This window comes from Herpailurus yagouaroundi, unplaced genomic scaffold (assembly GCF_014898765.1).
Source record: "Herpailurus yagouaroundi ecotype Mexico unplaced genomic scaffold, PumYag 140, whole genome shotgun sequence".
Taxonomy (NCBI): domain Eukaryota; kingdom Metazoa; phylum Chordata; class Mammalia; order Carnivora; family Felidae; genus Herpailurus; species Herpailurus yagouaroundi.
The window spans coordinates 22,149,385-22,165,070 of NW_024412395.1; the positions used below are offsets into that span (position 1 = coordinate 22,149,385).

General features: G+C 34.9%; 1 protein-coding gene across 4 annotated transcripts in view; it reads left to right on the forward strand.

Moving 5' to 3' along the window:
• The window catches only part of SPOPL (speckle type BTB/POZ protein like), an 83,521-nt gene extending 68,321 nt beyond the window's left edge, over positions 1-15,200 (forward strand). For all 4 annotated transcript variants that reach the window (XM_040474965.1, XM_040474964.1, XM_040474963.1 and 1 more), the window contains 3 exons: positions 7,204-7,346; positions 7,436-7,489; positions 10,842-15,200. In XM_040474965.1, the coding sequence (XP_040330899.1) occupies positions 7,204-7,346; positions 7,436-7,489; positions 10,842-10,986 (342 nt within the window). In that variant the 3' untranslated portion in view covers positions 10,987-15,200. The remainder of the gene's footprint in view (positions 1-7,203; positions 7,347-7,435; positions 7,490-10,841) is intronic.
• Positions 15,201-15,686: the final 486 nt, after the last annotated feature.

Consider the following 15,686-nt stretch of genomic DNA (forward strand, 5'->3'; position numbering starts at 1 on the left):
TTCTAGCTGTGGGTTTTCATATATGGCCTTTATTATGTTCAGGTATGTTCCCTCTAAACCTACCTTGTTGAGGGTTTTTATCATCAGTGGGTGTTGTACTTTGTCAAATGCTGTTTCTGTATGTATTGAAATGATTGTATGGTTCCTATCCTTTCTTTTAATAATGTGGTGTATCACCTTGATTGATTTGTGAATATTGAACCACTCTTGAAACCCAGGAATAAATCTTACTTTATTGTGGTAAATGATTTTTTTAATGTATTGTTGGATTCTGTTTGTTAGTATTTTATTGAGATTTTTTGCATCCATGTTCATCGGGCATATTGGCCTTCAGTTCTCTTTTTTAATGAAGAATTTATCTGGTTTTGATATCAGGGTAATTCATTCATCAGAATGAATTTGGAAGTTTCCCTTTTCTATTTTTTGGAATAGTTTGAGAAGAATAGGCACTAACTCTTCTTTAAATGATTGGTAAAATTCATATGTGAAGCCATCTGGTCCTGGACTTCTGTTTATTGGGAGTTTTTTGATTACTGATTTAATTTCTTTGCTGGTAATCGGTCTGTTCAGGTTTTCTGTTTCTTCCTGTTTCAGCTTTGGCAGTTTATGTGTTTCTAGGAATTTATCCATTTCTTCCAGGTTGTCCAATTTGTTGACATATGGTTTTTGATAATATTCTTTTATACTTGTGTTTCTGTGGTGTTATTATTTCTCTTCTCTCATTTATGATTTTATTTTGAAGTCCTTTCTCTTTTCTTCTTGGTAAGTCTGGCTAGAGGTTTATAGATTCTGCTAATGTTTCCAAAGAACCAGCTCCTGGTTTCATTGACCTGTTCTATTATTTTTTGTTTGTTTTGTTTTGTTTTAGTTTCTGTATTATTTATTTCTGCTACAATCTTTATTATTTCCCTCCTTCTGCTGGATTTAGGCTTTATTTGTTGTTCTGTTAATGACTCCTTTAGGTGTAATGTTAGGTTGTATATTTCAGATTTTGCTTGCCTGTTAAGGTAAGCCTGTATTGCTATATATGTCCCTCTTAGGACCACTTTTTCTGCATCCCAAATGTTTTAGACCCTGGTGTTTTCATTTTCATTTGTTTCCATGAACTTTTTGTAGTTCTTTGATTTCCTGTTTGACTCATTCATTGTTTAGTAGCATGTTTAACCTCCATGTTGTTTGTGGTCTTTCCAAATTTTTTCTTGTGGTTCACTTCTAGTTTCATACCATTGTGATCAGAAAAGATGGATGGTATGATTCCAGTCTTTTTGTATTTGTTAAGACCTAATTTGTGGCCTAATCTGTAATCTATCCTGGAGAATTTCCCAAGTGCATTTGAAAAGAATGTGTATTCTGCTGTTTTGGGATGAAATGTTCTGAATATATTTGTTAAGTCCATCAGGTCCAGTGTGTCATTCAAAGCCATTGTCTCCTTGTTGATTTTCTGTTTAGATGATCTGTCCATTGGTGTGTGGGGTATTAAAGTTTCCTACTATTATTGTATTCTTATCAATTAGTTCTTGTATGTTTGCTATTGACATTTATGTATTTGGGTGCTTTCATGTTTGGTGCATAAATATTTACAATTGTTATATCTTCTTGTTGGATTGTCCCCTTTATTATGATATAATACCCTTCTTTGTCTCTTGTTACAGTCTTTGTTTTAAAGTGTAGTTTGTCCGATATAAGTATTGCTACTCCAGCTTTTTTTTGACATCTGTTTGCATGGTAATGTTTTTCCGTACCCTCACTTACTTTTTTTTTTTAAGTTTATTTATTTATTTTTGAGAGAGAGAAGAGGGAAGAGCAGAGAGAGGGAGAGAGAGAATCCCAAGCAGGCTGCATGCTCTGTATGGAGCCTGACATGAGGCTCAATCCCATGACCAGGAGATCATGACCTGATCTGAAATCAAGAGTCGGATGCTTAGCTGATTGAACCATTCAAGTCCCCCACCATCCCCTCACTTTCAATCTGCAGATGTCTTTAGTTCTAAAATGAGTCTGTTGTAGGCAGCATATAGATAGTTCTTATTTTTTTATCTATTCTGTCCTCCTATGTCTTTTGATTGGAGCTTTTAGTCCATTTACATTCAGAGTAATTACTGATGGATATATATTTACAGCCATATTATTACTTGTTTTGCTATTGTTTCTGGAGATTTTCTATGATCCTTTCTTGTCTTTGTCACTTTTGGCCTCTCCTTTGCACTCAAAGTATATACTTTAATATTTCTTGCAAGAACTGGTTTAGTAGTCACAAACTCCTTTAGTTTTTGCTTGTCCGTGAAACTCTTTCTCTTTCCTTCTATTCTGAATTGTATCCTGCTAGATGGAGTATTCTTGGGTGCAGATTTTTCCCACTCAGCACTTTGAATATGTCGTGCCACTGTCTTCTGGCCTGCCATGTTTCTGTTGAGAAATCTCTAACTACCATTATGGGTCTTACCTTGTAAGTAAAGATGTCTTCTGTCTTGCTGTTTCTAAGATTTTTTCTTTATCACTATACTGTGCAACTTAATTACAGTATGTCTTGGTGTGGGCCTGCTTTTGCTGATTTTGATGGGAGCTCTCTGCCTTCTATATCTGTATGTCTCTTTCCTTCCCCCAGATTAGGGAAGTTTTCGGCTATCACTTCCTCAAATTTTCTGACACCTTTTACTCTGTCATCTTCTAGGATTCCTATGATACAAATATTACATTTCATGGAGTCACTGAGTTCTCTAACTCGATTCTCAGGTTGCATAATTCTTTTTCTTTTGTTCAGTTTTCATTATTTTCTATTTTGTCTTCTAGGTCACTAATTCATTTCTCTGCTTCTTCCAGTTTGCTGTTCATTGTATCAAGCCTGTTTCTAATCTCATTTATTGTATTCTTCATCTCTGATTGATTCTTTTTTAACTCTTTTATCTCTGTGGTAAGAGTCTCACTAACTTTTTCCATTCTTTTCTCAAGCCCAGTGGGTGTCTTATGTTCATTACTTTAATTCTCCATCAGGCATGTTACTTATATCTGTTTCACTTAGACCCCTGGCTGTGACTTCATCTTGTTCTTGAATAATTTCCTTGTCTTCTCATTTTGTCTATGTCTGCCTGCTTCTGTGTGTTAGAAAGGCCATTTATGTCTCCTGTTTCTGAAAGTAATGGCCTAAGTCATGTTCCCAGGGCCTGATGCTTCATAGAGTTCTTCAGATATGTGCTGTGTGAGCTCTCCTATTGTGTTTTGTTTGCTCTATCCTTCAGGCTGATTGTCTGCAGATGCTCTCCTTGCCTGCTGTAGGCAGTGTTTGGTACCTGGCCTCATTGTGGAAAGTTTTACCTAGATGTGCTCTGATCTGCTTGTGAAATGAGACCTGATACTACTTTATCCAGAACTGAGGCCCTGCAGAACTCACGGTTAGATATAGTATGGGCAGGGCGTTGTTCAGGTCTCTCTGTGCTGGGACTGAGGGAAGCTTGACTGAGAAGGGCAGTTCTGCCTGAACTCAGGGGAGTGGAGCTTGTTGTAAGCAAGTTCAGCAGCCAGTGCCATCCTGTGCTGTTTCCTGCATGTGGCTCTGTGTTTATGCTGAGGGGTTGGGGAAGTAACTGGTGCTGGCCAGCTCCTTTGTTCTGGGAGAACTGTCTCCATGAATGCTGCCTCTCAAGAATGTCCTCCTAGAGGAGCAAATAATCTCCCCCTGTTTGTCCCAGATTTTCTTCAGATTGCTGTTTCATTCTGTCTGTTCCTGGCTTGTTTGTCTGCTTTCCTTTCAGGAGCAGAGCAAGCCCACTTACTGACCTTTAAATCTCTAGGCTTTAATCTCCACGTGTTGCAAGAACTCATGAAATTCAGCTTCTCTCATTTTGCAAACCAATATTTTTGGGGAAACATTCTCCTTTACATCCCCCTGTATGCTCCTTTCTCTCTGGCCCTTCTCCATGACCATGGCTCCTCCCCTCCACAGCACCCATGATACATTTCTCCCCTAAACCACGTCTCCACACTTCCTACCTTCTTCAACATCGCCTCTTCTCTCCCTTTAGTTGTTAGTTTTGTCCATCTTCTGGTTTATTTCTGGCGTATTTTGGATGATTTGGTAGTTATCTAGTTGTGTTCATGGGATAAGAGGAGCCTAGGGTCTACTTACTCTGCCACTTTCTTCTTGAGCTGGAATCTATTATTTTTCTCTTTCTTTTTTTAATATTTATTTATTTAGAGAGAGTGTGACTGGGGGAGAAGGAGAGAGAAAATCCTAAGCAGGTTCCATGTGTTAGCACAGAGCCCAATGTGGGGCTTGATCATGAACTGTGAGATCATGACCTGAGCCGAAATCAATAGTTAGACGCTTAACCCAGCTGAGCCACCCAGGCAGCTCTGGAATCTATTATTTCTTACAACTGTACATGAATCTATAACTTTATAAAAATTTAAATTAAAAAAAATGACATTTGTAGTAGTATCAAAAATATTAAACATATAGGCATAAATCTGAGAAGACCTTCAAGACTATACCAATAATTACAATATATTAATAAGTGAAATTCAGGTACTACTTAAATAAATGGAAAGGGAAATTTTGTTCATGGATTAGAACTCTTGGGGCGCCTGGGTGGCGCAGTCGGTTAAGCGTCCGACTTCAGCCAGGTCACGATCTCGCGGTCTGTGAGTTCGAGCCCCGCGTCAGGCTCTGGGCTGATGGCTCGGAGCCTGGAGCCTGTTTCCGATTCTGTGTTTCCCTCTCTCTCTGCCCCTCCCCCGTTCATGCTCTGTCTCTCTCTGTCCCAAAAATAAATAAAAAACGTTGAAAAAAAAAATTTTAAAAAAGAACTCTCAATATTGTTAAAATTTCAGTTCTTAAAATTCATTAGTAGAACCAACATGTCTCTTGTAGGTTTTGTGTGGGGTTTTTTGACAAATGAATTTTAAATTTATGTGCAAGTGGGAGGACCTAGAGAAATCTGATAACTTTGAGAAAAGAAGGTCAAAATAGAGGACTAACACTGCGTGATGACAAGACTTATTATAAAGCTTCAGAATTTAAGACCATGTTGTATTGGTGACAAGATAGACAACTCATTTGAACAGAATGGAGAGTATAGAAATAGGCTCTCACATATCTGGATAGCTAATTTTTTTTTTAATGTTTTATTTATTTTTGAGACAGAGAGAGAGCATGAATGGGGGAGGGGCAGAGAGAGAGGGAGACACAGAATCGGAAGCAGGCTCCAGGCTCTGAGCCATCAGCCCAGAGCCCGACACGGGGCTCGAACTCACAGACCGCAAGATCATGACCTGAGCCGAAGTCGGACGCCCAACCGACTGAGCCACCCAGGCACCCCTGGATATCTAATTTTTGATGAAAGTGCAAAGACGATTCAGTGAAGAAGGGATAGTCTTTTCAGCAAGTGGTGCTGGAACAGTTGGATACCTATATTCCTGAAAAAAATGAACTTTTCATGTGAACTTCACGCCAAGTACGAAAAGTCATACAAAATTGATTTTAAACCTAAAATCTAAAACTTCTAAGAGAAAACATAGGAGAAAGTCTTTGTAATCTTGTGTTAGGCAAAGAATTCTTAGCTATAAAACCAAACAACAATACATAAAAGAAAAATAGACAAATTAGACTTAAATAAAATTTTAAAACTTCCTCAGAAAACACAGAATGAAAAAGACTAGCCGCAAACTAGGAGAAAATTCTTTGCAAAGCATATATCTGATGAGCACCTTATATTCAGAATATATCTGCTAACAGACTTTTGTATATAAACTCTATAAAGAACTCTCAAAACTCAACTATAAGAAAACAATGTTATTTCTAAAAATAGAGAAAATATTTGAACACTTCCTGAACTAATGTCAGTTAACGACATCAAAAGATGCTCATCACCATTAGTTACTAGGGGAATATAAATTAAAACCATGAGATATTTCTACAAATGTATTGTAATAGATAAAATTACAAAGACCATACTAAGTATAGTCAAGGATGTGGAAGAATAAGGACTCTCATACACTGCTGATGGAAATATAAAATGGTAACAACCATTTTGGAAGATTGGCAGCTTCTCTAAAAGTTTTACACTTGGGGCTCCTGGGTAACTCAGTCAGTTAAGCATCCGACTTCGGCTCAGGTCATGATCTCATGGTTCATGAGTTCAAGCCCCTCATCAGACTATCTGCTGTCAGCACAGAGCCTGCTTCTGATCCTCTGTCCTTCCCTTCCCCCTCAAATATTAAAAAAGAAAAAATGTTTTACACTTGCCATCTGATTCAGTGAGTCTACTTTATCTAAGAGAAAAGAAAGCATATTCCCATACAGTAACTTATATGAATGTTTATAGTCGCTTTATTTATAATAGCTAAAAACTGGAAACACCAATTGTTTATCAAGAGAGGATTGCAGAAACGAATTGTGGTATGTCTGTACACAATGGAATATTATTATTCAGCAATAAAAAGCATTGAACTGCTGATAAAATGGTAGTGACATGTATGAATCTCAAAATAATTATGCTGAGAAGCCAGTCACAAATTATATGATTCCATTTATAGAAGATACCAGAAAATTTAAACTACAGCAGTAGAAAGCATATCAGAGGTGTGGCCTGAGGTGGGGTGAAAAGGAAGGATTATAAAGGGGTAGGAGGAAACTTTTGGGGATGATGATTATGTTCAGTGTCATGATTTAATGATGGTCATATGACTGTATAAACTTTATTTGCAGTTTATTGTATATCAATTATAAATTTTCAGTAAAGCTGCTAAAGTCCTAATAACTAAAGAAGTGGTTATCAAAATGATTTGTTGGCCTTTTATAATTCATTCTTCAAGATTGAGCAGTGGCAACAGACAGTGTACTGGCTGGTACACTCTGGTGTTTAAAATAGAGAAGAGAAATTCACTCATTAAGAGTTTGAGCAAGAAGGGTTTTTGTTTTTTTGTTTTTTTTGTTTTGTTTTGTTTTTAAAGAATAAAACCCTGTTTTTAAAATTGACAGTACATATTTTGCACAAATTGAAATTTCCTAAAGAAAATTGGTCTTTCTCTTGAATTCATTGATTAGTATCTTCTTAAATATTAGGTTAAAATAACTTCAGGACTTTTTTTTACCCTCAGTTCAAAGTATAATGTGCTTTAAATTTATTTTCTAAGTTATAAATACCAAGTATTTGAAACTTGATAGTTTGAGTAAATGTTTAATTGCTGTGTTTTCCTTTTGGATAGTATGCACTGGAACGGCTGAAGGTCATGTGTGAAGAAGCTTTGTGTAGTAACCTCTCGGTAGAAAATGTTGCTGATACCCTTGTCCTTGCAGATTTGCACAGTGCAGAACAGTTGAAAGCACAAGCCATAGACTTTATTAATAGGTAAGCTATGCCTGTATTTCAGTGGGTATGACACCTTCAACATTTTTTCACTGGACTTTTTTTTAAGTGTGTTTAAATCTTTAATGCAGGTGCAGTGTACTTCGACAACTTGGGTGTAAAGATGGGAAAAACTGGAACAGCAAGTAAGATGACATCAGTTTCTGACTTAAAGTTGATCTGCATACATGAAATTAAGTGTTTGCATAGCCATTTGCTCATCTACAATAAGTATGAATCCAGATATTAGTTGTATGAAGCAAACTGCCAGTTATTTTAAAACATAATAGTATGATTTGGTGGATTCTTGAGGCTATGCTCCCTTGTAGATCAGCTTCTAATGTGAACTGGGATAGACAGTTTAATTTTTTAAGCACATACGCTCACAGTATATAGCTGAGCCCATGTATTTCAGTGGCTACTAGATTTTTTCCCTGTCCCTTCAGAAAACATTTCTAAAGATGTTGGGAAATACTTATTTTTTCCTATGAGGGATGTTCCCTATTTGCCTAGACAGTCTTTATATTTGACTACTCACCCACTGCTTCTTAGGTTAGCCAAGTACCTTGCATCATATAGTATTTTAGGCTAGCTGCTTCATATTCTCTACTGGTAGCAGTTTGTTCTTTCCTTTCCCTGTTGAAACTGTGTGGTAGTTGTTACATTTTTCTAAGACAACCTTCTGAATATGAACTATTGGAACTTATTATTTCCTTTTTTGTTTTCTTCTCCTATTTTTAGAGTGATTTTCTACTTTTTGTAATTTTTCAAAATCAGAAAAGGTGAAGAGTTGATAGTTTGAATTTTCACCTGCTTTTGATTAGTTTTTACCAATAAACCCTTAAATTCCATTTTCACACTTTATCAAAAGTAGATTTAAGTGAAAAAAGACAGTGTTAGAGACAATAAAATGAATGTTGACCTGATTACTTCCCATTCTTTTAAACTCTATTATGTTGTTAACTCTGAATTCCTATCAGTTTGTGAATTCTGTTTTCACAAAGTAAAAATTAGTAACTACGTTTAAGTCACTGGTGGTATATTGGTTAGTATTTGATGATACCTTATTGTCATGGTATATGATCACAGAAAAATCTATTTAAATTTAAAATATATTAGCATTCAATGATAATTTTTTTATCCCCTTATTTTATATCCCCTGGAGTAGCTGTTGTATGTACAGACTTTCAATAGATCTTTGTGAATTAAATAAATGAAAATGCCAGGTATATTAAGAGGTATTTATGTGACTCCAAACAGTTAGTTAAAATGATAAACATAATTACATACAGGTAATATGATGTCAGGCAAATTTTTAAAAAGTTGTTTTATTTAGCTACTGTTTAGTTCCACAAACATTTACCTAGCATCTGTGTCTCAAGTACTGTGCTAGGGTGCTGCATATAAAAATAGGGAAAAATCCTTTTCTTGAGAAATTTGTCTAATGAAAGAAATACATGTATATATTATTTCATAATGTGGTAAGTAACATGATAAAGGAAGACATGTGCAGGGCACTTGACAAAGACTGGATGGTTTAGGAATGGCTTCCTACAGATGACATCTGAGTCTTTAAACACAAATAGGAGTTAGTGAAACTAAGAAGGAAATAACAAGCATTATAAACAGAAGGGATCACTTGATCCAAAGTATAGAAGCATGAAGCAGTAGGTGATCCATTCATTTGACATACGTTTATATTTATTATCAAGTAAATACCTCAGGCAGTGTGCTTAGTACAAAAAAATATAGTGATGAACATGACAGATGTTTCCCCTACCTTTATGGAGTGTTTAGTTTAGCAAGAAACAAATAGGAATTAAACAAGTAATTGAAATAAAGCATAACAATAGATAATGTATATCCCAAGCATACAGCAAAAGAACCTTACGTAAACTAGGAGTGAAAGAAAGCCTTTTTGAGGAATTATTGTATAAATAAACACCTGGAGTATTAGTAGGAGTTACCATGGTAAAGAAGAGGGAAGAAGCATGAAAGTTTATCCCAAAAAAAGGGAATCAGGTGTGCAAAGTTTTGGTGATAAAGAACAATATAGAGTCAGAGAGAGGTTATGAGAAGAAGCTGGAGAAAGCAGACAAAGGTCAGATCCTGGAAGGCCATGTAAATAACATTGGGACTTTTAGACATTCAAAGAGAAATGGGTATCCAATAAAAGGTTTTAACCTAGTATAGGGCATGATCAGAGTTTCATTTTTAGCAATCTCTCTGCATACAAGGTAGAGAATATATTGTGGGGAGCTTGAGGTGGTGGTTGTGGTGACAGTTGAGCAAGGTTAAACACAGGAGACACATTGGAAAGTTGCTGGAGTAGTGCAGGCAAGAGATGAGCAAGAGATGAGAGTTGAAATTAGAGTTGATTGGTGACAGTTGGGGCTAGAGAGAAATGAAAGGATAAAACATTTTGAAAGGACAGTCTATAATATTTGGATATTATTTGGATGGTGGATGGATATAAGGGAGAAAAGAGACTAGGATAACTAGATTAGGTATTTACTCTGCATGCTCAGTAGACCATGTTGTACATTCAGTATACAATGAGCAGTTACCTGAGCATGTAAGGAGAGATACAAAGGTAGAGAGAGGAAGTAGGAAAAATTGTTTCTTTTTCTAAAGAACTTGGGTACAGGCATTAGGGAACAATAGGGTGTAACATAGTCATATTTGTGTTACTAAGGCAGTTCATGGAAGCCAGTTTGAGAGGAGCAAGATAGGAAACTAGAAGACAACTTAGGAGACTGTTGTGATAATCCAAATGTGAGATGATGTGAACCTTGACTGGGAATTCAAAATATCTTTGGAAATTAAAATAGGGCTTTGATGATTGATTGGAAAGGATGGAGTCTAAGATGATTCCCAGGTTTTTGATGTTACCTCTGGGTGATGGTGGAAGCATTAGCTGATTAGAAATGAGGGAAGAAGAATTTGCAGCTTGGATAGAGACATGTTGAGTTCTTTCCTGGCGATCCTGAATTTTTAGGGCTTGAGGCTGTCCAAATAGAACAAGTGGTTGGGACTGTACCTTGTGGGGAGGGCTAGGTTTAGCAAATCAGTAGTTTACCATCATTGAGTATGATAGTTAAAATTGTAAAGAGTGGATACAATAGGATGAATGATGAAGTTAAGAGAGAAGAGTGAGGGCAAAAGTTGGAACTCTAGAGAAAACCTATGTGTAACAGCCAGGGAAAAGAGCTCTTAAAAAGCTGGTACAGAAATGGTAACAATGGGAGTTGGGACTATGGAGAAAAGTGTCACATACTTCCAGAGTATAGAACTTCCAGAAGAATTTAAGTTTCAATTGCAACAGAAAATACCAGTAACATAAAGATGGTATTTTAATGAATTCACATGGCTTGACGATATAGAGAGGCAAAAGTGCTTGAAACATTTTGAAATGTGTGGTTTTTTCTAAAACTAACAATGCAACAATGCATTTTGAAAAGTACTCTTTAATAAACATCACTTAATTTTATTTTTCAGCCAAGCAGCAGACATAATGGAAACATCAGGGTGGAAGTCCATGATTCAGTCTCACCCTCATTTAGTAGCAGAAGCCTTCCGAGCACTAGCATCTGCACAATGTCCACAGTTTGGCATTCCACGCAAACGGCTAAAACAGTCCTGAAATCTTCCATGAACTGTAGAAAAATGGAATTGACTTTTACTCCTCCAGGTCCAGAAGGATTCTAATAACAAACCATAAGCAAGAGTTGTTTCTGTTGTCTTGTCCACGAACAGAAGCTGAAAAAGCATATTGCTTGCATTTCAGGTGGATAATTTATGGTTTATTCTTCAGCTTTAAATTAGACTGATTATACTCTAATTCACTTCAAGGCCTTAAATTATCTTCAATGACTTCTCTTGTTCATATAATACTTTAATTTTTTTATTGTGCCTTGTCATTTTGACTAAGGCTATGCAGGATTGCACTAGCTCCATAATGCAGTAATATTGATAACTGAAGATATTAAGTTTCAAAAGGATCTTCCATTAGTTTGAGAAAAGCAAAATGAATTTTATAGGGTTTGTCCTATGCTATCTCAAAGTTTAAAACTAGGTTCTTCTTAAAAGCACTCGTATTGGAAATTACTGGTAATGTCTCCAGTCTAAGTCCTATACATATAGGAGAACCTGCTTACCTTCAAAGTAAGTTACGGCAATACACTGCTTCAATTCTAATTTATTTTTCATTTCAGGGGGCAAATATGCAATGAGTTGGCCCAAATTTTTAGTAAAATTTGGATGTTTTTCTGTGTGTTGACTGTCCAGCAGACTAAGAGAAGCATAACAAACCTTTGCTTGTGTTTCTTTGTGGGTTTGTTCAAGTTTACAATGACTGAGAACTGATTGAGGTTAAGATTTCAATAAAAAGAAAGCATGTTTTGTGCTGAATTAATTTTTTTTTAATTTGTAGTGACCTACATTTATATGAAGAATTCTGTCCATGTTGAAAGAAAGGATGACCAAATGTAAATTTAATGAGTGGGCCAATTAAGAAAGATATATATATATGCACTTTTCATGTGTAACTTTTGTATGCTAAATGGTACATATATTTTTTGTTTGTTTTTGAGGGTATTAATAAGGTATAATTAATTGTGTCTTAACTTTTGCAAGAATTTTTTAAGACTGAGGGAGGCAACTGGGATGTTTGTGATAATAGATAAGAAAGGTATTCTTGATTATAGTTAAATTGGTTTGAATTTCAGATATTTATTATTGAATTTACTCTGTCTTATCCCACTTTGGAGAAGGCAATTGAACAATAAAATTCTGGACACTCTACTCTCCTTCTAAAAATAGTGAACTGATATTTGCAGACTAAAGGAGAGAACCCTTAGAAATATGTTAGGCCACACTCTGAACCTTTTCCCCCCTAGCTTTCTCCTTTCTGTTTCAGTTACTGTACTAACATTGTGGATGATACTGAAATTCTGCATAATGTGAACAGGATAAACTATTTATAAACTGCTTTTCATGGGCCAGTTCTTTATTATACATGAATTTAGCTTTAAACACATACACATGTTCAGTGTTTGATAGCTCTGTTCACAGTGAAGGTCTGTCCTGGTGCATTGTCCCAGAGAAGTAGGAGCAGTGGCAAGTCACTGCATCTGATTTCATGGAATAGTGACAATATGCTTCTTAGGCAAGATTTATACTTGACCACAAGGGGAAAAGTGTGTCACTGGAAAAAAATGCATATACCTATATATTCACATACATACTTTATTCTCCAGATTAAAATTTGTATAATTTGTTTATTTAGTTTTTGAATTTAGAACAAAAGGAAAAAAAAGGAGCCTGAGGTTTTAAAATAGATTTTATTTTTGTTATCTCTTTGTTACATATTCACTGAAGCAGTCAGAATATATCAAGAGTGATTCATATTTACATTGAACAATCACTATCAGATAAGCATTTGTTAACCACAGCAAACTAGTTTGAAAAGATCATATTTTCAGATATCTTCATTTCTTTCTATGTAGTTTAATTGGAATCTTGTTAAATTTGAAATTGGAAGAATCCCTTGAGATAGAAGGATTCTTACATGTGATTGAACTTCATCCTATGTAAGAATACTATAGGAAACAGAAACTCACTTCCTTAACCAAGTTGAGTCCATTAAATTTACAATGTACAATTTAAAAAGTACATACGCACATACATATACACGTTAAGATTTTTAATATTTTGCCAGGGTCTTACAACAAAACAAAATTCCTCAGGCTATAGAATTTTGTTGTCATGAGTCAAAAAATATATATATATTGGTGTATCCATTTATATCAAATGCACGTAGGCACATTGTGAATTAATTCACTGCTTGCATCTACGTTTCTAACCATAGTGACTTCAGTAATAACACCCATATAATGAGCATTTCGGCTTGCTTTTACCTACTTAATTTAGTGTTTATTGCAAATCCTAAGGGTTTTATTATAAAGGGTTTTTTTCGTTTTTTGTTTGTAGTTTGGTAGTACATTTTGTACCAAAAACGTCAAACACTGTGCTGTGAGAATATCCATGTCTCTAGAAATGTCCACGTTTCAGATAATATAATGCCTACCATTATACTAACAGAATCCTATCATAGTTGATTTATTTTTTTATTTATTATGGGTTGGGGTTTTTGTTTTTTTGGGTTTTTTTTTTGGTTTTTTGTTTTTGGTTTTTGTTTTTTGTTGGGTTTTTTTTTGGTATTGTGGGTTCTTGAGGCAATGAAAAAAAAACTTAATGTATTCTGACAAAAGTGCTCTAATAGCCTTTTTATTTTCTCGTTTTGAAACTACACACTACTGTGTTCAGTAGGCACAGACTGTCCTGAGCAGCTTTGCCTTTTATCAGCCTGCTCTTGTTTTCCTTTTGTCACCTAAACAGAACTTTTCCTTAAAAAAGAAGTGATTGGTTTTAAATGTTATATGTTATCACAGTAACCATTAGAAAACTGTTCTTCAGCTTGAGATACAGAAACACTATATTTGTGCCTTTTTTGTTTTTAAATTTTAACGTATATTGGTATTTAGAGCACAAATATGAAGGTGCCATAATGTTATGGCTTGCCATTGTTACCTCCTTGAATACTCATGTGTCATTGTCTTGAAATAGTAATTGGAGAACCATGCATGTATTATGTCATTTGGGCGTGTGTGTGCGTGTTTGTGTGTGTGTGTACATATACTTGTATTTGCTTAGACTTGTGTGTGGTATGTTCAGAAGAGTGAATTTCTGAAAATAGGACTCAGTTAAGTGTTGAAAATTCAGGTTAGTTGAAATATTTCATTAAATGTGCTTTATTTGGGGGGACAGTTGATGGACAAGAAATTATAATTTTCAAAAATGTGACCTTTACTGCATGATGAAATATGAAAACAGTGCCTTTTTAGGACATCAGTTTTAAAGTTCAGTTTTAAAATATTCGCAAAGAACTCTTAAAAAGTAACCATGAGCATTATTAGCTTATTTTTAAACTAGACCTAAGTTAGAATTTAAATTGCCAAAAATGTTATACTAATTTATTTATCCATTTAAATTTTGTGCATAAATTTAAAACCCAAGTAAAATTTTTATTAAAATATGGGTCATATATGCTACCCAGTGTTACTAAATTAGAACACTAGAGACTTCAGTAAGTTGTTTCGTTAAAATCCACCTCAACAAAGCTTTCTTCATAACCATGTATATATGAAAAGGTGAATTATTCTGATTTGGACCTTCATGCTCTTTGATGGATAAAAGTCAGTGTATTCTTGCAAAATAATGTGGGTGGGTGAGTGTCTTCAGATTATAAAGACAGCACTTTCAGCATATAGAAGAGTATTGTGCAAACCTCTTTTATACAGATTATGAGCTCTACTTTATTTAAGTGTTCATGGAATGATGTCAGTTTTAGGTCCAGGTGAACAAATATTGAGTGCCTAACATATGCAAGACTTCCTCTTCACTAGGAATGAAATCACCACACCGTGTCTTCTGTTTGCAGTATGTGGACTTTATGTTTGAAAAGGAATTCTTATATTTAAATATTTTTCTGTTAGAGTTTATTGTTGTATACTGTAACCCAGCTAATTTCACATCCAGTTTTTTAGAATGAAGATATAACTTAAGTGAGTCCCATTTTTGAAAAGAAACTTATGCTAAAATTATTTAAAAATTAATTCTGGGGGAAATTGATTTTCAAGATTCAAATGTGTAAAGACTTATATTGAACTTTTCAGCCTCATTTTTAATCAGCTGATGTTAATGATAAGATACATACTTTTTGTATCTTGTTGCTGAAAATATTTTTTGCATTTCAGCACGTTGAGTTAAAATAAAGTTGTTACTACTTATTCAGAATTAATTGGTTTATTTTGTGTTTATTTCAATATATGAACTTTTCTTTTTCAGATTGCTATGATGCTTTGCAAAAGGGCCATGTGTTTGATATGGTAACTTTAAATTATGCATACTAATTGTCTTTCCTCCATAGGAAAGCTAGTATTTTTTGGAACCTACTAAAGACTTATTCCTTAACTGTGAGATACTATACCTATATCTGCTTTGACGTATGTATTGCCATCAATATTGAAAGACTTTATGTCATATAACTTTAATGTAGTAAGTAAAGATCCCCTTTCCCTGGTCCTTCTATCCCTTCTTACTTTTAACTGACAACTTAATTATTTGCTTCCATCAAAAAGACCAGAATTGGGGCAATGCATTCCTGGCCTAACTTAGTAACACAATTAGTGCTTAAAAATTATGGCCAAAGTGACAGTACGAATGCAGTGAAAAATCTCTCATACACATACATACTCATGTACACACACACTGAATTTTCCT